This window comes from Hyaena hyaena, unplaced genomic scaffold (assembly GCF_003009895.1).
Source record: "Hyaena hyaena isolate Hyena2069 unplaced genomic scaffold, ASM300989v1 scaffold_456, whole genome shotgun sequence".
NCBI lineage: Eukaryota > Metazoa > Chordata > Mammalia > Carnivora > Hyaenidae > Hyaena > Hyaena hyaena.
Window position 1 is genome coordinate 617,054 of NW_024081087.1, and position 22,991 is coordinate 640,044.

General features: G+C 51.7%; 1 protein-coding gene across 4 annotated transcripts in view; it reads left to right on the forward strand.

Annotated features, from left to right (window-relative positions):
• Positions 1–22,991, forward strand: part of CD6 (CD6 molecule) — a 42,878-nt gene that overhangs the window by 12,220 nt on the left and 7,667 nt on the right. For 3 of the 4 annotated variants that reach the window (XM_039253596.1, XM_039253597.1, XM_039253598.1), the window contains exons 2-6: positions 17,832–17,900; positions 18,988–19,338; positions 20,125–20,436; positions 21,129–21,431; positions 22,604–22,669. In XM_039253596.1, coding sequence (XP_039109527.1) covers positions 17,832–17,900; positions 18,988–19,338; positions 20,125–20,436; positions 21,129–21,431; positions 22,604–22,669 — 1,101 coding nt within the window. The remainder of the gene's footprint in view (positions 1–17,831; positions 17,901–18,987; positions 19,339–20,124; positions 20,437–21,128; positions 21,432–22,603; positions 22,670–22,991) is intronic. The other variant, XM_039253599.1, reaches the window with a different exon arrangement.

Below are 22,991 nucleotides of genomic sequence, written 5' to 3' on the forward strand. Positions count from 1 at the left end.
AGGACATTGGGGGGGGGGTGTGCCGTGAGGGAGGGAAGTACAGTCTGCCAGACACCCTCAAACCAGCCGTCAGAGGCAAGGGAGGCCCCTCTTTACGGAGGTCAGACCCCATCTGGCCCGGTTGGCCTATTTTACCTTGGAAAAACTGAGCCACCCTCCCCCCGAGGGGCAGGGACTTACCCAAGGTCATAATAATGGCCGGTCTCACTTCTACCAAATTCCGTTGTCACTCCCACCAGATTCCAGCTGAAAATTGACACGTGCCGTAAACATTAGTCATCCTTATTGTAAAAATCATCCTAACAACCACATGAAAAGAACCCTCGCCCGGCACCCTTCACACGACTCGGCCTTTCATTTTTGAAGGAGGCAGTTTGCAAGTCCTCGAGTGAGGCGCGAGTTTAGTCTCTCATCAGCATGAAGGTGGGTGGGGTAGGCATTGTGGGGCTCCGGTCAGTGTTTTCAGGATGGCTGTGAGCACGTGGAGTCTGGGGCCCGGGAGATGGGCACTTGACTCCAGGTTCCACCACCTCCACAGTGGCCCTGGGCAAGTTCCAGAACCTTCTGAGGGAACATGGACATACACCCCAATGCCAGCCCCTCCATTCTTATGCTTGAGATGGACTTTCCATCTTCCCTGAAGATCTTTACGGACCATTTTGAGCCACCTGCACGTGTGCGGAGGGCCTCACTTCCAGCCGTGTCAACAGAAACCGTGAAACGGTCCCAGAAGCACTTGCAGGTTTAGGGGCTGGCCATCTGGAAGTGAAGGAGGGGCACATCCATGCATTCTGCAAGGTCCCCCCACCCCCTGCCTCCTGGAATTCCCTAGAAGCTCCCACGGGCCCTCCCCGGCTCCTGCCTCGGGGAGAGAGTCAGCCTTTGTTGCAGATGTGGGTGACTTCGTTTTCTAGAACTACCATAAGACAGCACTGCAGCTTGGTGCGTGAGCAACAGAATGTATCGTCCAGCTCGGGAGAGGCTGCAAGTTCAAGATCAGGGTTTCCTTCTCAGGCTGGGAGGGGGCGTCTCTTCCAGGCCTCTCTCCCAGCTTCTGATGGTTTGCTGGCATCCTTTGCCATTCCTTGGTTCATAGAAGAACAGTCCAGTCTCTGCCTTCATCTTTACATGGCGTGCTTCTTCCTACGTGCATACACCTGTGTCCATGTTTCCCCTTTTTATGAGGACACCAGTCCCATTGGACCCAAGCCCCCCCCCCCACCAGTGACCTCATTTTAATTTGACTACCTCTGTGAATTTCCTATCTCCAAATAAGGTCACATTCTTAGGTACTGAGGTCAGGATTCCAACATACCTTTTTTGATGAGACACAATTCAACCCATAGTAGCGTGTGTGTGTGTGTGTGTGTGTGTGTGTGTGTATGTGAGACTCAGGGGTAGAATTTCTGGGTCATGACTATGGAAATGTTTTATTGTTTTGTTTATTTATTTATTTATATTTATTTTATTTTTTTCAAGAGAAGTGTACTCTTTTTAAAAAAAATTTTTTAATGTTTATTCATTTTTGAGAGAGAGATAGAGTGTGAGTGGGGGAGGCGCAGAGAGAGAGGGAGACACAGAATCAGAAGCAGGCGCCATGCTCTGAGCTGTCAGCACAGAGCCCAATGCAGGGCTTGAACCCACGGACCATGAGATCATGACCTGAGCTGAAGTCAGATGCTTAACCGACTGAGCCACCCAGGTGCCTCTGGAAATGTTTTTCAAGTGGTTGTGTGGATTCTGCTTCCCCCAGCAATCAACAGGGTCCCTGCTGACTCCCATTCTCAATACTCAGTATTACCCCACTTCTTAATCATGGGTATAAGATAGTATTTCCCCGTGGCCCTTTGCATTTTTCTGATGACTGGGAGGCCAGATACTTTCCCTAAGCTTATGGGCCCTATGCGTTTCCTCTTCCGTGAAGTGCCGATTTGGCCCGGTTTTCTATCGCTTGCCTTTTCCTTATTCATTTATAGACAATCTTCTTTTCTAAGGAGGGTCTCCTTTAAGGAAAGGTGAGGAGAGGCAAGGAGGGAGAGGGAGGTTAGGGCAACTTCTCTGGCCTTAAATATGGACATAGTTACTCCTTCGGGAGAGAAACAGAAAACCACGCTGAGTCCTCCATCTCTTTCTGGAACCTGTGGGTTCGGGCATAATTCAGAATCTAGGCTGCTTGGATTTCAGAAAGGGGACACGGTACTCTCTTCTACACCTTGTCCTGTCTCAGTCAGGGCCTGGCCAGCCACCGGCACCAAACACATGAATACATCTGCACCAAAAATGTGTGATTTTCCACACCACACGGAATCAACAGAGACTTTGCTTCAGTAAAGGTCAGGTGTCGCCGCCAACAGAGTTATAAAAACACTTTCAGTTTGGGGGGGTCTCTGGGGCTTCCTGCAGTTAAGGCCTCTGCACCCAGGCACCAAATTGGGCCTTTGTGGTTCCCCCTTTCTCTGCCAATCCCCTGATGGCTCCAGGAAGGTGATGTTACCATCACCGTTTATGTGGAGAAGGGTCACTGAGGCTCGGAGAGGTTAAGAAATCCAGATCCTTCTACCAAGAGGAAGAGGTGGGGTTTGGACCCACATTGGTCTGACTCCAGTGCTCACAGATGTCCAACCCTCTGGTGGTGGCTTCTTGGTTTCTCTCTCCCCAAGGCTCTAGAGTTTGGAAACAGAGTCTCAAGCCAGAGGAATGGATTGGGAGAGCAGGATGCAGCTGGGAGTCAGTGGCGGGAGGTCAGTTGGCTGAACCAGACTGTCACCCCAAAGCAGGCGTGCTGGTGGCCACAGCTTGGGACGCCCACCCCAAAGCTGCAAAACTTGCCAAGTGTCCGTCATACTCTGGTACTGACCACATATTCAGCCAGGCCTCTGCTTACCCTGCTTTGAAGCCTCAAGGCTTGGGGAGAGGTGCTGATCAGAGATCTTAGCCGCCACTGGGAGCAGGGGCTGGGAAAGCCACATGTCCTCTCAGGGTTTAAATCGGGGCTAGAGCAGAGAATGATGGGAAGGCCGTGAGGCCAGGCCACTGGCAGGGAGGACGAGGGGAGTGCAGGCAGAGCAGAGGGTCGCTGCTGCCCTTGGTGATCTCTCCTCCTGGCCCACTGGCCTCTGGGAAGGGGCAGGTCTGGTCTCTCAAGTTCTGTGTCTAAGGCTTGGACGGCTCTCTGTCTCCATCACTTTCTCATCCCTGAGAACTCCTACTCATCCTCTAAGCCCCCTCCCAATTGTCCCCTGCTCTTTGGAGTCAAAGAGCACCTCCCACCTCTACTTCTCCTAGAGCACTTTGCTCTGATCCCTGGGATAGACATTCTACCTGGCTGTACTGAGCCATGAGTACACATGTGTGCTCGACTGCGGCGTGCTCACAGAGCCTGGCCAAGAGCGAGGAATGCATGAAGGACTCAGTGAGCGCACCTTCTTGGCTAAGGGTTAAGATAGGCAGAAACGTGGAAGGATTTTGAGCCCCCTCAAAAGCAAACAGACGTGTGACTCATGGAGGAGAGCGTGGGGCGACCTTGAGGCTCGGCGGCTAAGAATGTGGGGCTTGGACTGGACCTGAGATGATATTCTGCCCCCGCTCCCCGCAGACATTCCCGTCCCAGCCTGAAGTCACATGCTGGGGAAGGGCCCTGGTCCCCTTCCTCAGAGGGCTGCCGATGACTTCCAGCAGTGCCGGGTGCCTGACATCCGGGGGACCCTTCTCTTACGGGGGCTTTAGGCCACCTCAGCAAGGTGTTAGCACCACCCCTAGGAGCTGGGGTGATTTTCTTCCCGTGCCCACACTCAAGCTTCATTCACCAAGAAACTGCTGCTCCAGCAGCTCTCGGAGACTCAAACCAGAGTCCCTCCTGAGAGCCAGTGGGTGGGGACGGGCCCCCTGGAAAACCCTGTGCCGCCCAGCAGGGTTTCAGAGCTTCCGCTGAAACCCAGAACCCTAGCCCTGAGCTGTGCACAGGGGGCCACGCTCTGGGGATTTTATTCTTGAATCTCATTCTACCTTCACACACTAGTCCCTGACCCACCTCGGGGCTTTTGCTCGTGCCAAACTCCTGACCCAGAATGCCCTGCTGTCTCCTCCCACTGGCGGCCGCCACATGAAGTCGTGGAAAGAGTACATATGGGGAACAAACCGGGATTTGAACTCTGGGTCTGTCAACTCCAAGCTTTGTGACCTGGAGCTGGTAACTTGATTTCTCCGAGCTTCTTTGTCAGGAAAACGGGTTCCCTCACGGGGCTGTCATGAGGATTCTGTACAATAATGTATGCAAAGCGCTTGGCACAGAGGAAGCCCTTGGTAAATGTAGGTCTGCTCACCTGGCCCCAGTAAAATGCTCCTTGACCATCAAGGTCTGGCCCAAAGTCCACAGGACCTTCCTAGACTCACCCTCCTCAGGGTCCCTTGAGGACACCCTTCATGCAGCCAGGGAGACAGGGTTTAGCCAGCTCCTGGGGCTCCCTCACCTCCACCTTCCTGCAGCAGAGCCCAGAGAGGGCCTGGCCGTGGGCATGACCCTGAAAATGTGGGTGGAAGTAAGGTGACTTACACAGACTTCCACTAAAAATAATGGTAACTAGGATATGTTAAGCACTTACTGTGTGTCCTGAGGTATTTATCAGATGACAATTAAGGCAGCCCAGGAAACCATCTGTCTGGGTTCAAATCCTGCTTTGTCTCTTATGAACTCTGTTGTTCTGGAAAGTTCCTTAACCTCTTAGATCCTAACTTTCCTCATCTGTAACATGGGGACAATAAGAATACCTTTGTTTTAGGGGCGCCTGGGTGGCTCAGTCAGTTAAGCGTCTAACTTCAGCTCAGGTCATGATCTCACAGTTCATGGTTTCGAGCCCTGGGTCGGGCTCTCTGCTGTCAGCACAGAGCTTGCATTGGATCCTCTGTCTCCCTCTTTCTGCCCCTCCCCTATAGTCTCTCTCTCTCAAAACTAAGTAAATATATACGTAAATTTATTTATGTACATTATATAAATATATTTTATATAATATATATTATTTATTTTCTGAAATAAATATTTATATATTTTATATAATATTTTTTAATTTTGTATAAATCAACATATATTAAAATAAAAAAAGAATACCTTTGCCACAGCATCCTAAAGGAGGTGAAAGAATTTGCAACTATTAGAAACCCATGTAAGCACACAAGAATCATCAACAAGCGGCATTGATATGATTCAAGCAATTTATAAAAGTTTTTCAACTATATTGTCGTTAAAAAAAGTCATTTTTATTTTCATCACTAAAATTATACATAATACAAAAGTTACAGAATTTAGAAAATAAAGGAAAAAAAAAACCCTTACCAGTAATGTTACCTTCAATGATAACAGTTGTTACTGCCCTGTTATAGAATCTATCAGATATTTTGTTAGAGAGAAAGATCACAGACATACAGAAATGCACTGCGAGTGTTTCAATAATCCCCAGGTATCTCTATCGCCCTTGTTTAAGAAATGTTTACATTTAAAATTATTTTAAAAAATTTAAAAACAAGAAATGTTTCCATTTTTATTACATTTGGCAAAAAATATCTCTATCAATAAGAAAGAAAACCAAACAGATACTGTTGAAATACTTTCTTTTCCTTCCTTCCCCAGAGAATTCACTCACTCCAAAGTGAGGCGTGTGTACCTATCTCTTCTATGCCTTTATATATATATAATAATTATATATATTTTTTAATGTTTTATTTATTTCTGAGAGAGAGAGAGAGACAGCATGAGCAGGGGAGGGTCAGAGAGAGAGGGAGACACAGAATCCAAAACAGGCTCCAGGCTCTGAGCCAGCTGTCAGCACAGAGCCCGATACGGGGCTCAAACCCATCAATGGTGAGATCATGACCTGAGCCAAAGTCGGACGCTTAACCGACTGAGCCACCCAGGCGCCCCTCCTTTTATATTTTTATTACACAAAAATGCATCAATACCCAACAGATGGGCACATGTACAATATTTTATATAAATGCTATCACGCCGGACAGGCTGTTCTAACACTTTTCTCATTCAATAGATTATGTTTGCAAGATCTATCCAAGTGGACAGATACAGATCCAGCTCATGCTTTTAGTGAAATAACCCAGTCTATGAATGTAACACAGTGTCTTTATTATTTCCTGCTGGTGGGCTGTTAGGTTACTTCGAATTTTCTTCAGTTACATACAAATAGCGCTGCAGGTAAAACCCCTGTGGATGGCTATATGTCAACATGCCAGAGAAAATTTTCTAGGATATATATGGAAAGGCTTGGTTTGAGGGGTCAAGGTCTGAACATCTTCAACTTTTTCGATTCCTTATATGTGTAAGGATGTGATCACCCTGAATAATCCGTTTATAATTTGCTTTACCCGCCTGCTATGCCCATGTGCACACACATATCATCACATACACACATTCACACTTGTTGATTCAGCAAGAGCTTGAGTCCTGAACCGGGGCTGGTGTTGGGTCTTTCTAAGGATCGTACTTCAGTCCCGTGCAGCTTTTACACCTGTGAGGTGGGGGAGGCAAGACTGGCGTGTAACGAGATTTGCCCACCATCCCCATAGCATGGAAGCAGCTGGGTTTCACACACCAGGCAGGTTTGAGTCAAGCACCCCACCCCAGCCCTACTGAATCAGAATTCTGGCGGAGGGACTGACATCCATCTGGCGCACTCGGTGGTCTGAATTCTTATGGGGGATCAAGCAGGTAGGACCTGTGAAAGCCCAGCGCCTCCCACCTGCTGGGCTCTCTTGGAGCCGCAGCCTTTCTGTTATCCCTTGGGATCAGTATTGAGCTGCTCAGGATTCTCTCTGCGTGGTGGTGCCTCGCCTTACCGTGCGGCGGCCGCCTGAAGTCTGGCACAGGAGCCTATGGGGTCGGGACCACAGGAGCCGCTGGTTTTGGAGGAACTCCTATTGCCATGGCAACAGCAGGCCCCATCTCATCTCCAGGACCGAGGTGTGAGTGGCTCCAGGATTTGCAAGGCGTGGGGAGGGGGCTGCAAAAGGTGAGCGTGGGGCAGCTCAGTGAAGGAAGGTTCGTAAGGGAGATGGAGAGGAGGGAGGAGGTAATGAAGTCTTTGGGGAGCCGGAACAGTCCCTTTGCAGAGAGGAAGGCTGAAGGGCCCCCGGAGTCATCTTCACGCCTGGGACAGAATGTGTAGTAGTGGCCGGATGCCCTCCCACATCCACGGAGGACTGGGCAAGGGGAAGTAGACCAGCGACTCAGGATGGGGGGTAATCACGACACGTATCACGTACCATGGCTTTGGTTAAAGTTGAAGTCTAGCAGGGCTCGGTGACCTTCCCTTCCCTGACACCTGCTCCCGCCCCGGCATGCGGTGAACGGCCAGCGGGTGTGAACGGAACTGAACGTGGGCCAGCGGTAGACTCACTTCTCAGCTCTCAGCCCAGTGTCACTCACACACCCTCGCTCTCTTGAGCAAGAGAGAGAATGGGGGACTTCCAGAACCGTAACAGACCCCAGAGCGGGTTACCTTGCAGTGTTCCTATGGCCAAGCTTCCCTTTCAGTGGAAATTGTGAGTGATGGTTGGGTGGTAGAGGGGACGGAATTCCATCCAGGCATGCAGGGAGGAAGTCATGCAGATGACCGTCTTCTGCGTGTGACAGCGGGACACAAGAAAGTTTAAAAGGCTGGATTCTCTCTGAACTGAGGGAGTCTCGGAGTCCGGTGGAGCCCCGAACTCCCGTCAGCTGTGTGCTGTTTTAGCTTGGGTGGCTACAGCCAAATACCACAGACCGGATGGCTCAGATCAACACGTGGTCTCACAGTCCTGGAGGCTGGGACGTTCAAGGTCAAGGTGCCTGCAGATTCAGTGTCCGGTGAGGGTCCTCTTCCTGGTTCATGGCTGGCTCCCTGTGTCCTGGTCTTTTTTCCATCATGAGGGCCCCACTTTCATGACCTCATCTACCCCGAATTCCCTCCCAAGGGCCCCACCTCCTGATACCATCACAATGGGGAGTAGGGCTTCAATATGCAGATTTGGGGGGACACAAATGTCCCGTTCATAGCATGTGCACTGAGTTTCCTTTGTGTCCCCAAGCTTTTCTTAGGTAGAGGAGGAGAGAGTGAAAACAAGCAACAACTCCTCCAAATAAAATAAATCCACAATCCCAAGTCATTGACTTACCTTTGTTCCCTGGAAAAATTTTTTTTTCACTTCATTTATTTTGAGAGACAGAGAGTGCGAGCAGGGGAGGGGCAGAGAGAGGAGAGGGAGAGAGAGAGAATTCCCAAGCAGGCTCCATGCTGTCAGCACAGAGCCCGATGTGGGGCTCAAACCCACGAACCTCGAGATCATGACCTGAGCAGAAACCAAAAGTCAGATGCTTAACCGACTGAGCCACCCAGGCGCCCCCTGACTTCCCTATAGGTTCTGAAGGAAGAAAGATCACCCCAACTTTCTTGGACTTAGAGATTCTCAGTGGGTACAGCCTGGTCTATTCACCACAGCTGCTCGACACCAGTCACCTCTGTGAGCGAGGGCCACCGAGCCCCTGGGCCAGCCTCGGTCTCTGTGACAAACTAAACGCAGCCCAGCTGGACGTCACCACCTCCCCCAAGTCCCTCCCAAGACAGAACCCAGCGACCGGCTCCGAATCAAGTGACAGGTTACGTGCGTGAGCCAGCACCACGCTTCTCTCCAGTTTTAATGGACTCGTAGGCTGTTCCTTTTTAATTTCCAGTTGTGCCATGGATCGCTCCCCAGTAACACCCTCCAGGGGATTTCTTGAAAGGAAAACAGTCACATAGTCCCGGGACCCTTCCTCTCCTGGCTCCTTTCCCCAGAGCCCCCACACCACCCCAGCTCTGTTGGTGGTTGGCTTTCTAATTGTTGCTTTACTCCTCACAATAGACAACGGGGTTAGATGGTACCGGACCCAGCCTGTGTCAGGAGCTGGTGGCTAAGCCGGCAGACCTGTCTCCTCCATGTTATAAGGGCGGTGGGACAAATGTCACCCCGGGGGACTGCGTGAGGTCTCCTCATGGCGGCAGCTCAGCCCCTTTTGGAGTCAGGGCCCCTTTTAGAAATTAGTCCCTGGACATGTACCACCATTATGGGGGGGGGGGGGGCTTTCGTGTCTGAGTTCAGGGCTTGCTGAGCAGTGCAGAGTTGGGAGGAGTGTGCAAGACCCCCTGGCTTGTCAGGGCTCCCTGCCCCACCCCCACTCCCCACCCCCCACATGGTCACCAGGATGCTGGATTCCAGCCAGTGGAGCAGGGTGGTTAAGAGCATGGGCTCTGGAACCAGAGGGCCTGGGTTCAAATCCCAGCTCTGCCACTTTCTCACTGTGTCGTTTTGGATAAATTACAAAAAAAAAAAAATCTTTGAGCCTCAATTTCCCCACTTTGTGGGTTTGCTGTGGGTATTAAATTAATTAAACTAAGGTATTAGAAGGGGCACCTGGGTGGCTCAGTTGGTTAAGCATCAGACCCTTGATTTTGCCTCAGGTCATGATCTCATGGTTCATGATCTCATGGTTCATGGGTCTCCCTTTCTCTCTCTGCCCCTTCCCTGCTCACATTCTGTGTGTGTGTCTCTCTCTCTAAAGTAGATTAAAAAAATAATAATCACATCTGCATGTCTCAACAGTTTAGAAAATGCTCACAAAAAGCCTTCTTAGAGAAGCATTATTAACTCCAGCTTATGGAAGGAGACTAAGGTCACAGGTCTAAATGACTCATTAGTAGTTAATAAGGGCAGGGGCACCTGGTGGCTCAGTCAGTTAAGCATCTGATTCTTGGTTTTTGCTCAGGTCATGATCTCAGGGTTCATGAGTTCAAGCCTGGAATCAGGCTCAGCCCTGACAGCACAAAGCCCTCTTAGGATTTTCTCCCCTCCCCGCCCCCGCCTTCTCTGCCCCTCCCCCACTTATGCACGTGCTCTCTTTCTCTCTCTGCATTTTGGACCCCGAGTGCTCCAGGTGGGTAACTGTTTCTATCAGTGTGGGTTGGAAATAGAACACAGGGTACCCACCTGACTCTCTCTCTCTCTCTCTCTCTCTCAATATAAAGAAATAAACTTTAAAAAAAGAGTTGATGGGGCGCCTGAGTGGCTTAGTTGGTTAAACGTCCGACTTCAGCTCAGGTCATGATCTCACGGTTCGTGGGTTCGAGCCCCGCGTCGGGCTGTGTGCTGACAGCTAGCTCAGAGCCTGGAGCCAGCTTCAGATTCTGTGTCTCCATCTCTCTCACAGAAATAAATAAAAACATTTAAAAAAAAAAAAGAGTTGATAAGGACTGAGCTGGGACTCCCGTCCAAGCCTGTGGACACAAGTCCCATGTTCTCCCCCACATCGTGCTGTCTGATGCAAATGTGATGTGAGCCACATTTGTCATTTTAAATCTACCAGTGGCCACATGTTACAAAGTAAAAACAAACAGATGAAGTTAACATAATGACATACTTTACTTAACCCATATGTCCCAAATATCACTTCAACATGCTGTCAATATAAAAAGTTATTGAGCTATTTTACATTCTATTTTTTTCTTCCTAAGTCTTTGAAATATGGTGTGCACTTGGCATTTAAAGCCCATCTCAATCTGGACACTAAAGCTCCGTATTTAGATTTCATAAAATTTACTATGGTGAAGGTAGATGCACATATCTAAGTAGCTCAAACAGTTTTTGAGGTTTTCCAATGACTAGATAGAATAGCAGTATTTAAAATTAAATTTAAATGAGCTGAATTAAATAAAATGAAAATTTCAACCATATTGGACAATGCAGCACTACACAATTCTCCATTTAAAAAAAAATTTTTTTAGTGATTTTTATTTATTTCTGAGAGAGACAGCATGAGCAGGGGAGGGTCAGAGAGAGAGGGAGACACAGAATCTGAAGCAGGCTCCAGGCTCTGAGCTGTCAGCACGGAGCCCGACACGGGGCTCGAACCCACGAACCGTGAGATCATGACCTGAGCCGAAGTTGGACGCTTAACCGACTGAGCCACCCCGGCACCCCCACAACTCTCCATTTTGGACAAAAGGATCTCTAACATCCCCAGATTTCTACTCCTCTGCTGCATTTATACCTAAGAACTCTTTGCATATGATGAACCGACCCCTGTAACAATAGACTGAGAGTGTAGGACAGAATTCCCATCTATATGGACAGGATATTGGAAGTAGTACAAAGTAGTGGTTTAAAAGAGTGGCATCTGAGCTGGCCTCTAATACTGATGAGCTGGGTGATGGTGGGTGAGTTACTTAACCTCTCTGTGTTGCAGTTTTCTCTGTGATGACACACAGATGCTAATAGTACCCACCTCATAGGATAGTTTCTGGATCTGAATAGATACTACATGGGAATGAAGCACATTGATAATAGGTGTTATCTATGGGGCATACAGTGAGTGTTCATTGGATGTTGTCTTCCATTATATACTTTATCCAATTATGATGAAAGGATCGAAAGACTCAAACAGACCAGAAAGTTATCAGTCTGTTGTCTCCCAAGTGAGAAAATAGGTTCAGGGAGTATAAAAGACCCATCCAAGGTCACACAGAAAGCTAATGATAGAAATCGGCCCGGACTCACCTCCTCAAACACTCAGCCCCGGTGATGCCTCCACTCTGCCCCCAACGATGCTGACCTTTACCAGAGAAGAAAGACCTTGACCCACAGAGCACATGAGCTCTTCATTTTGCCCCCAGGAGCGATGTGGCTCTGGCTGACACGTCCCCATGGGCCACATGGTCTGCCAGGCTCTGGTGAGCGGATTGAGTGGACAGTTAGTTGGCTTAAACGGCATTGTGGGGGCACCTGGATGGCTCAGGCAATTAAGCGTCCAACTTCAGCTCAAGTTATGATCTTGTGGTTCATGAGTTCGAGCCCTGCGTCGGGCTCTTGGCTGATTGCTCTGCTCCTCCCCTGCTTGGGCTCTCTCTCTCTCTCTCTCTCAAAAATAAATGAACATTTAAAAAAACTCATTGAATTAGCACCGCGAGTGAGCTGCATGTTCTCCCCAAAAAAGGGCTGCTTGTTTCTTTGGAGACCTTTAAATTTTAATTTGTTGTGGAAGATTTAAAAAATTTAGAGCAACAAAAAGAGAGAGAAAAAGACAAAACTAGCCGTGTGGGCATATTTCCTGCTAGTGTTTTTTAATTTTTCCTATGCTTCCCCCCCTGCCCTGTAGTTGAGATCACATTTCATTTATTTATATCCTTTTAGCATCTCTTCTGGGCAAGACACTGTGCCAGGTGCCGGGACTATGGGAACAGTTCCCGTCCCTGGGACCCTTAGAATCTAGTGGGCCTGATGGGAATCAACAGCTCATCACCAAAACCACTGTAATTGCACGTGACTGGAGCCACGGAGGATAAAAAGTCCACAGTTCAAGGAGAGGACAGAATAGGGGACTGAACTCGGGCTCCCTCTGGGTCCTGGAAGACCTTCAGAAGCTTCAACCCAGGCTGGGTGGGGGCAGGGCTGGAGGGGAGAGCACAATGTATTTGTCGTTTCCCCCACGTCGCTAAAAACTCTTCGTGAATATTTCTTGCCAATATTTATATTGTTGATCTTCCTAACCAATCCGCCAGTTGCTGTTAGACAATTCAGTTGTCTTGCAGTTTGGAGATTTTTAATTTTTTGCCTATTAGAAACGAGGTAGGGGAAGATTTTGTCTCACATGTGTCGTATCTTTTCATATTCCCTGGGGAGCCTGCACTGGGGGTCCTTCTTGTTCCCATTTTACAGAGGGAATGCCTGAGGCTCAGAGAAGTTAAATGATGTACCTGGATCACACAGTTAGAAAAGGTTCAGGGGCACCTGGGTGGCTCAGTTGGTTGAACATCCGACTTGATTTAGACTCGGGTCATGATCTCACGGTTCGTGAGTTCCAGGCTCACACTGGGCTCTGTGCTGACAGCACAAAGCCTGCTTGGGATTCTGTCTCCCTCTCTCTGCCCCTCCCCCACTCACACTCTCTCTCTTAAAAGGGGGAGAAAAAAACCCAGAAAGGGGCTCAGCTGGAGAAAAGAACCTAGAAGTTTCCAATTCTGACGCATGGACTCTAATCTCTATGTAGTATTCCAGATTATTTCTTTAAGACAGGTTTCCAGAAGCAAAATGATTGGATCCAAAGGGCTTTGCTGTTGTTGTTCTTAAGGCTGCTGACATGGGCTCACGACACTTTACACTGATGTTAAAAAGAAAACATCGTGTTTGCGGCAGGTGATGCGTGCCACGCTCCGTACGCTGGTTCTCTCTGTGGGCCCCCTCCACATGGGTATAGCCCTCCGTCTCCACCCCGCCTCCCCCCCACCCCCAACCCTGCAGCCCCATCCCCTCGGCAAGAAGACCTCTCAACACATCTGTCGGAGCCGGCGGGGGGCGGACGGGTGTCTTCAGCTGGTGTCTCTCTCAGCCCGTGTGCTGGGCGTGCCCAGGGCCGCGCTCTGGTGAGCCCCCCAAGGGACCTGGCCCTCCCTGACCCGGCTTGCTCTGACACTGGGCCGGCCAGCTGGGACCTCGGCTTCTCCTTCAGTGTCTACGCCTTCTCCCTTTCCAGGTCCCCCAGCTCTTGAAGCCCCCAGTAGCCCCATAGGCCTGGGTGACCAAAGAGGACAGGTGTCTCTCAGGCTCCAAGCAAGGCGACTCTACGTTTTTCCTGTCCTCAGTTGCCTACGTTTTACGTTCCCTTGGCACCTTCCCCCGGCTACACTGTCCAGGGTCCTGTCTGGTTCTGCTCAGGGCTGGCCTGAAACGCTTCTGTCGCCCCAGGCTGGCGTGGGGGGGGGGGGGGGGGGGGGGGGGGGGGAGAGGGGAGTGGAGCTTTTCTCTTCCCACTCGGAAGCCCTCCCCTCCATCCCTTATCCTTGTGGGTCCACACCTTTGCAGAATGGGGGACACAGCTCAAGATGATTTTGTGGGGCACACAGGGTAACTGAGCTTAGTATCAAATAACACGGAGTCACGTGGGAAGAAACAGGTTTCATTATTTTAATTATTTTCTCTTCAAGGCTCTGTCATTCTTTCTGAGCCTATCAAAGAGACTGCCTTTGGGGCGCCTGGGTGGCTCAGTCAGTTAAGCATCCGACTTCAGCTCAGGTCATGATCTCACGGTTCGTGGGTTTGAGCCCCGTGTCGGGCTCTGTGCTGACAGCCAGCTCAGAGCCTGGAGCCTGCTTCAGATTCTGTGTCTTCCTCTCTCTCTGACCCTCCTCTGCTCACGCTGTCTCTCTCTCTCTCTCAGAAATAAATAAAACATTAAAAAAAAAAAAAAGAGGCCGCCTTCATTTGATAACGACATGTCTTTTAACATTTCTTAGGTGGCATTATTTTTAGTAAACATAGATTCACAGTGAGCTTCGATCTGGGACAAGCAGTACAAAAAGTCCATTTGTCTTTTGTATATTTTCTAAGATTCTGCATGTCTACCTCTGTACCTGATTTTATACAGAAATGGATTCATATCACACGTGGTTTTCTAAATACAGGCTTTTATCTCCTTCTTTCCTTGCTTGCTTTCTCTCTCTCCCTCTTTTCTCCCACCCGCTTGCATGTTCAGCCCCAGGACTAGTTACAAAAGGTGTAGATCCCCCCCAGTGCAATATAAAAATGTAGAGCCCCTTGTTCAAAAATTATTAAGAATTTCAAGATGGGAACAGCATTAAACAATGTTCAGAGAAATTTCTAAGCTGGGGGCCTGTGAACGCACAGGTCACATGCCCATAAATCTGCTCCCCCCACCTTCCCCCCCACTCTTCCTCATGTTCATATAATCGTGCCTCTTCATAAAAGGTGGGTTTTTCCCTCCTTTTTGGCCATAACATTGCCAAAGTTGTATCATATTACATTTTCTTCTCTGCATCTTGATTCCTTACTGCCTCCAACTGGCGTGTGTCCATTTCATTCTTTACAAAGGCGGCATCAGATGACATGCTGTAAATGGGCCATAATTCATTCTGTTTCCCTGGTGAATGAGCATTCGCTCTGTGTCTGGTGATTAGCTATTCAAGACACTGCAATCGACACTTTTACATTTGAGTATCTTCATGCTCCAAAGCAGATTCCCAGGAAAAGGTAAAGGTTCCTTTTCAAATCAATGTACTCCGGCAAAAAATGAATCAAATGTCAAGAAAAGTGTGAAACGCAGGACCAGACAAAAGCCATAACGATGCCTGGGATGCACTGGTCCTGCGCTGGGCCTTCCGCCCGAACCGCGGACTGGATGGAAGGAAGGTGGGAGGCAAATCCTGCCTCTGTTCCTCCAGGCACAAGAGTCAGAGGCCACCAAAGCCAGGATCCCTTCTTGGGATGGGGGCCAGGAAAATGCCTTCGACACAGAGAACAAACCCTTGAGTCTGAATAAACTACCTTGGTGACAGCTGACCTTAAAGCCGACAGGTCTACTCCCTCCTCCATCGGTCAGTCAATCAACAGCCACGGGGTTGGGCAGCCTGGGGGACGCACGGCTGGTTCAGCCTTGAACCCTGCCCTCTGGGGGTTTCTGGTCTACCAGCGAGCATATGAGTTTTCACACACGGGAAAGTGGTTTCCCAGACCCAGAGACACACACACAACCGAGCCCTCCCCACACACACAGACACTCACACACAAACGGTCACAACCACACACTGACACGCCCGCCACAATCACACGCACACACATCCCGCAGCCAGCACCCCATTCCCCACCCCGGGCCCTAGCACACATACTGAAAACTCCTCTGGAGCAGCGGGGCCGTTGCTGTGGGAACTGGGGTTCTGCAGTCCTAACCTGTGGGCATCTGAATTCTTGTTCTGAATATTACATTAGCCGTGGAGTGTGTGCTCGGAATTCGGAGTCTTTCCCCTCCAGGGAGTTGGGCCGGGCAGCCAGGCAGGGAGCTGGCGAGGACAGGCAATTCCAGGCCTGGTTACTTTCTGTCTGAGTGATGGAGTGGCCCAGACGGAGGCCTCAGGAGAGCCGTGTCTGCAGGCCTGAGCAGAGGTGCGCCTGTGTGCACTTCCGTGTATGAGTCCGTAGAATCTTCCCAGGGGAGGTCAAGACTATGTAGGAGCCGTGCCTGAGTCTGCAGCCAGTTAGGCCAGGTCAGGCTGGGCTGGGGTAACAAACAGGCTGAAATCTTCATGCCTTAACCCAACAAAGGTTCACTTCTGGGTTCTTTTTTGTTTTTTTCGTGCGTTTTTTTTTTTTTTTTTTTTTTTTTGGAGGGGGCACCTGCATGTGAATTTGAATAAAGGTTTACTTCTTACACAAAATTCTAATTGGGTCCGCATTCTCCTCCATCTTGTGGTTGCATCAGAGCCTCAGATACGGGGTCAAGAGAAGAAAAGGAAGGAAGGGTTGAAGGAGGCTCCCTGCCTTTTCCGCACATCGGCCCATCAGTGAACGCACCTCCTTCTTTCTCGAAGGCAATGGCCCAACCTCAGTACAAGAGTGACCCTGGATGCAGAGGCGTTCCCTTGGGAGCATAGGCGGCCAGCCCAGCCGGCCACAGCCCTCCCTTTGTGCATCTGCAAACTACCCAGCAGGGAGCCGATTCCTTGCAGCCCCGGTCAAAGCCAGGTTCTGCTTCCTGCTGAGCTGGGGGGCCTCGGGCCAAATATCAGTCAGAGTACCAACTGGAAACGGGAGGCACTGTCAAAATAGAAGAGTTTGAAGGGACTTATTTACAAAAAGACTATTTACAGGGGCACCTGGGTGGCTCGGCTGGTTAAGCGTCCGACTTCGGCTCAGGTCATGATCTCACAGTTTGTGGGCGGGTTCGAGTCCCGCATCGGCTTTGCGCTGACGGTGTGGAGACTGCTTGGGATTCTGTCTCCCTCCCATTAAAAAAATACAGAAAAAAAAAAGACTGTTTACAAGGGATAGGTAAGCAAGAACCAGAAGTGGCTAAGTTGTCACCATCCTGGGCTCTAGGAGACAGGACCAGGGAGTGGTCAGTGAGATCTGGAAGGAGAGTCAAAGACAGGAAGAGCCTGGGAAATAAGCACCTACCACTCCACGTCCCTCCCTCCCTCCTACCTCTGCTGAGGCTCCCCATTGCCTGAGCCAAGCACACACTAAAGGGCCCAGGAGATGTTGATTTAGTCCAAACCAATCAGTCCCCAGGGGGCCAAGTGGACAGCAGGTTTCGAAGGACCAAGGGGTACCATCTTACAGAGGCGAGTGGTTTCTATTCTTTGGGCCTCCCTTTCCTAATTGGTAAAAAGTGCATGCTAATATCTACTTCACTGCGTGGTTGAAGGAAAATGAAATACTATCAGTGGGGACCTGGCATAGCTTCAGGCTTCAGCAAATGTTAGTTTCTCCGTATCTGAAAGCTCTGTAGTCCGACGGTCCGGCCCCAGGATGCGCCGATTCCCCCGAAGTCTGGTGTGAGTTTCTCAGACAGGTTTTCCAAACAAGAAAGTTCTTCCTGACAATAACTCCCATTTGAGCTTCTTCTAGTAGGCCCAGTATTTTATAGGTATTGACTCCTTTTAGCCTCACAACACCCCACCTAAGTGCTCTTGCTGATAAATTGGGACTCTGGCCAAGAGAGGGTAGTAACCCATCCATGGTCACTCAGCCAGGAAGTGGGTGTGGCCCCAAAGCCCCCAGTGACTACCCCCTACTCTACTGAGCACGTTTGCACAGTTCAAAGGTGCAGTGGAAGATACCCCAGCAAGAAAGCTTGAGAATTGCCCTACCCTGAAGGGAGTCAACTATGCCCAAGGCCCAAGACCATGCCATGTCAAGGCCCCCACGTAGCCACAGCTCCAGAAAGTGCCCCCTGTCCTTCAAGGCACCTCTGTGCCATCTATCTCTATGCTCACTCACGCACCACGGCTGCTGCTGGTTAATTTCAGGTCACCCGTCTCCAGCCCCATCTGGCCAGCCTGACACCAGCAGTGCAGAGAGCCAGCCCTTGGAGCCAGGTAAGGGAATAATCCTTCTGGGGCACACCGCCAGCTTTCTGAGACCAAGCAGGTGGTGTCCTGGGTGATGGGGAAAGGAAGCAGACTTTGAGGGTACCAGGGAGGCTCCCTAACTTCAGACAACACTTCTTCCTGGCTCAGTGCTGGATTTCCACCATTACATTCACTCTGAGATCTTTAGAACTATCATCTTTGAAAAGCCACTGATAAAATGCTACATATGCGTGGGGCACCCGGGTGGCTCAGCCCGTTAAACATCCGACTCTTGATCTCAGCTCAGGGCTTGATCTCAGGGACATGAGTTCAAACCCCACACTGGGCAAAGAGCCTCCTTTAACATGAAATGTCACAAATGCATGGTCAAAAGGTTCAGGGAACATTTTAAGGAGACTTGTTGAGAGCAAGCTGAAGACCTCTTAATGAGGGTGGTGGGGTTCCACCGAGTGGGTCCTTGATTAACTCAACATATATCAAGCACCTACTCTGTGCAAAGCTGTGCGCTACCCAGAGGGTGCAGTCCTGGGCAAAAATAGGCAGGTGACTCCTCAAAGAGGGTGTCTGGGGAACCACTGTCCCAAACAGCCTGTCTTCAGCCCCATCCCTAACCCATAGCCATCTTCCAGGTCTTCAAGGTCATGATGGCAGCCTCAGCAGTAGGACCCTCAGAACAGCAAAGGGGCCTAAGATAGTGGAAGCATGGCACCCACGGTACAGGGGCAGGGCCTTGAACCCAGAACTCCGCCCTTCTTTCACACAAGGGTGCCCTGGAGCCAGGGGCAAGAAAGGGAGGTTTGTGGGGCCTGGACCCTCAGTTCTCTGCCACCCCAGACCTAACAAAGGCATCCTGACCTCTTCGGTCACCCTCAGCCCCCTTCCCCTGACTAAGGAGAACCGGGTCAGGCCTCAAAGGGGGATTAGGGATGAGCCAGCCCAGCCCCATTTTGCAGACTGGAAGGCCAAGGCCCAGAGCCCAGGAGAGAATAGCCTGAGATAACACAGCAGGTCGGCTGTGGAGCCGGCACCTCCCATCTCTGGGATCTGCAGTCCCAATCCCCGGAGGCCTCAGCTCCTGTCTGGCACCTTCCAGGACAGCGACTCGGGGTCCGCCTGGTGAACGGAAGCGGCCACTGCAGTGGGACGGTGGAGGTCTGGATCCAGCAGTCCTGGGAGCCCGCGTGCGGGGCGTTCTGGAACCGCAATGCCACCGAGGCCGTGTGCCGCGCGCTGGGCTGCGGCGGGGCCGGGCCGGGCATCCAGCCCACCCTGCTGCCCTTGGAGCTGCCACTTGGTCCAGGCGCGGGGAACGCCAGCGAGGCCCCGAACACCACGCTGGCACTGGCGCCCGCCGTCCTGTGCAGAGGGGCGGAGTGGCCGCTCTGCGACGTGGTGGAGCACGTGTGCGACAGCGCCGGGAAGCAGGCTGAGGTCACCTGCGCAGGTACAAGTGGACCGCCACCTGGGCCCTGCCTGCCCTACCCTCAGGCCTTCACGCCATTGCCCCTCACTCCTGTCCCTAGCCCTGGCCACTGGACCCAAGCCTTGCCCTCCGGGGCTTCCCCCCCCCTTCCTGTCCATCCCCCCTTTCCCCCTTCGCCTCCTGTCTCCGGCTACCAATGCACACATAGCTGGTTCCCACACTGGAGAACTGCAGCACTGTCTCATTTCCAGCTCTGAGCAAGCCCTCAGATCTGGACCCCAGACCTCTCCCCCCTACTAATCTCCAGCTCTACCACTTTAGTCCCCAACCTGACCCTTGGGTCCCCAATACTAACTGGGTCTCTAGCCCTTACTTTTCCTGGTCCCACCTCTTCTTCTGCTCGGGACCTCTATCTCTGCCTCTATCTCCCATGTACATAAATACGCCAGGTTCCCTGTGTCCCTTAGCATCGCAGCTCTCCAGCCGGGAGACCTGCTCTTCAGGCCCCGCCCACCAGGTCTCTAGCCCCACCCACCAGCCTGAAGCTCCGCCCTTCCAGTCCCCAGCATTTCCCCTGTCCCGCCCTCCAGGTTACTAGCCCCTCCCATAGGCTCCATAGCCCACCCACAGTCCCTGATGAGTCCTGCGCCTCTGCCCACTAGGTCCTCAGCCCTAACAGGGTTTTCCAGTCCTGCCCGCTGAACTACCAGCTAGTCTCACTGGATCCACAGTCAAGACCACCCTCCCACCCCTCCCTTCCTCACCCTCTTCCCAACCACCCACAATCCTCTTCCCCTCTTTTCCCAGAGAACCACGCAGTGCGGTTGGTGGGCGGCAGCAGTCCGTGCGCCGGCCGCGTGGAGATGCTAGAGCACGGCCAGTGGGGGTCGGTGTGCGACGACACGTGGGACTTGAATGACTCCCACGTGGTGTGCCGGCAGCTGAACTGCGGCTGGGCAGTTCAGGCCCTGCCCGGCTTGCACTTTACCCCTGGCCAAGGACCCATCCACCGGGACCAGGTGAACTGCACAGGGAATGAGCACTACCTGTGGGATTGCCACGGGCTGCCGGGAAATGGCTACTGTGGTCACAAGGAGGACGCCGGCGTGGTGTGCTCAGGTTAGCAGGCGCTCACCTACCCACACTTACCTGTCCTAGGCCCGGGAGCCGGGAGGGATGAACCCTGCCAGTGCGAGGTCAAGTCCAAGAGGGAAGCTTAAGGGACAAGCAAAATCCAAGCGAGAGAGAGATAAATGCCCTAAGAAAGGCCGCTGGGTGGAGTTTAGAGGGAGCAGACACTCCAGAGCTGCAGGGCAATCCTGTGTACTTCCTGGAGGAAGTGACATCAATGGGGAGACTCTTCCCCAGTGTGAGTCTGTCTCCTGGTTCAGAGCAGCAAGGGGAGATGGAGGCAAGGAGACCCCTGAGGAGGCTGTCAACGATCCCTAGGAGGCCATGAAGTTCCGGTTCAGACAGTTCTTTTCACTTGTGCCCAGGAATGGGGGCGGGGGAGACGAGGTCTTCGTAGAGATTCTGATTCAGGGGGTCTGGGCAGGGCTCGAGAGTCTGCATTTGTAACCAGATCCCATGCCGGGCCGCTGCTGCAGGTCCACGGACCACAGTTTGAGTAGCAAAGCAGCATGCGCCCGCGGAGGGTACAGATAGAGAAGGGAAAGGACACAGATTCTGGAGACTGATTGGCTGTAGGGTGTTCACATTCAGGAGTCTGGTCTCATGGGGAACTTCAGCTCAAAGGGTCCTGTGACCTGACTCCGCCCCCACCCCTGCCCCCCTGCACCTCTCCTCTGCAGAGCACCAGTCCTGGCGCCTAACGGGGGGCGCCGACCTCTGCGAGGGGCAGGTGGAAGTACATTTCCGTGGGGTCTGGAGCACAGTGTGCGACAGTGAGTGGTACGACTCGGAGGCCCGGGTGCTCTGCCGGGCCTTGGGCTGCGGCACCGTGGCCTCGACACCCAAGGGGCTGCCCCACTCCCTGCCGGGGAAAATGTACTACTCGTGCAAGGGGGAGGAGCCCACCCTCTCCGATTGCTCCTGGAGGTTCAACAACTCCAACCTCTGCAGCCAGTCGAGCGCAGCCAGAGTCCTCTGCTCAGGTATCCCTCCTCTCCACCCCCTCCTCCCCACCACCCCCAGATGTAGACTAGCAATTCCACCCGAATTGGAAGCCTTAGAACTGGTAGGCCAGGGCCCACAGTGTGGCCTGGGTCGGGAGCCGTCACCCTTACCATGCCCAGGCAGACGTGGCTGATCAATCAGGACATTCTTGCCCACAGATCCCTTGAGTCAGCCCCCAAAGCATGAGTCCGTTACTTGGTGAGATATAACTATATGCTAAGCAGTGGTCTCTGTGGACTGGAATCAGTTCAAGGAAATGAAACCAACCGCCACCCCAAGGCTGGTGACATAGGAGAATAAGATTGAGAGACACTAATAATAACATCTGGGGCCCTGGTCAGGTGCCATGCATTGACGGAGCACCCGGTACCTCTTATTTCGGCGAAGCCTCATTTCCACACTGTGAATTGGATTCTATCGTATGTCACCAAATCTAAGGTGGCTTTGATAGGTCACACCATTATTACTTTAAGTACCATAAAGGACAACAATGCTGCCAAAATACACCTGGGCCATGCCATCAATTGTAACAATTGATGCCATCACCCCAATTTCAGAGGTGTTAAGCTATGAAAAAGCCAGAGCGTTAGACCCAGGGAAACATGGAATTAGCGTCGTGATGGGGTTCAGACCCCTGTCTGTGAAGCCTGGCTCTACCATTTACCCAGTGGGGGAGTTTCAGTGCCATGAAATACGTGGATGTGGATATCGCCATCTCACCGGGTAGCTGGGAAATCGGGTAATAGCCACCGAGGGACTTTGCAAGCTCCATCCCTTCCCTGTCAAGTGATTATGATAGTGATGATAACGTCAGCTTCCCAGCTCCTGGGGCCAATGTGAAGAATGAACCCAGGACTTAACAGAAAAAGAGATTTGGGGTCTGTTGTAGATTTTATAGAAAGAAGGGGTAATTCTTTTTATTAGCCTCCTACTCTAACCCAAGAAACTTCCCAGCCTGAAATCCATGAGGCCCCCCTTACTGTGGGGGGTGGGAACGGCACGTTTCCGTACCCATATGCCCCCCCCCCCATGGGACCATGCCCCTGGTACCAGGTCACGTGCCTGTCTTGCTCAGTTTCTCACACAAGGACTGGCACACAGTAGGTGCTCCGTAATGTGTGTTGAGTGAATGATCAGTGCTTTCTGACAGGCTCCCGGAGTCTGCTCAACCTGTCCACTTCGGAAGCACCCACCAGCCTTCAGCCGGTCACTGTCGGTGAGTGTTGCTGGGCATGCGGCTTCTCAGCGAGGTGGGTGCACGCCTCCCACGTCCCCCACCTCCAGACAACGGACTTGGGCTCCTCCCGCCCCCACCCTGCCCCCGCGCTCCATTCTGTGGGTGCTTTTGCCCTTCTCTTCTCCCCTCCCTGCCGTGTAAGCCCCACAGCTTCCAGAATCCTGGTATTTCATGGACAGAAGCCCACTCTCCTGTCGGGCAGGAGAATAGAGCAGGAGAGAGAGCCAGCGCTGGTCTGGTCTGGCACCAGCTGGCGGTAGGAAGCAGTCAGTGTGTTGGTAACATCCCGGGCAGCGGCCCA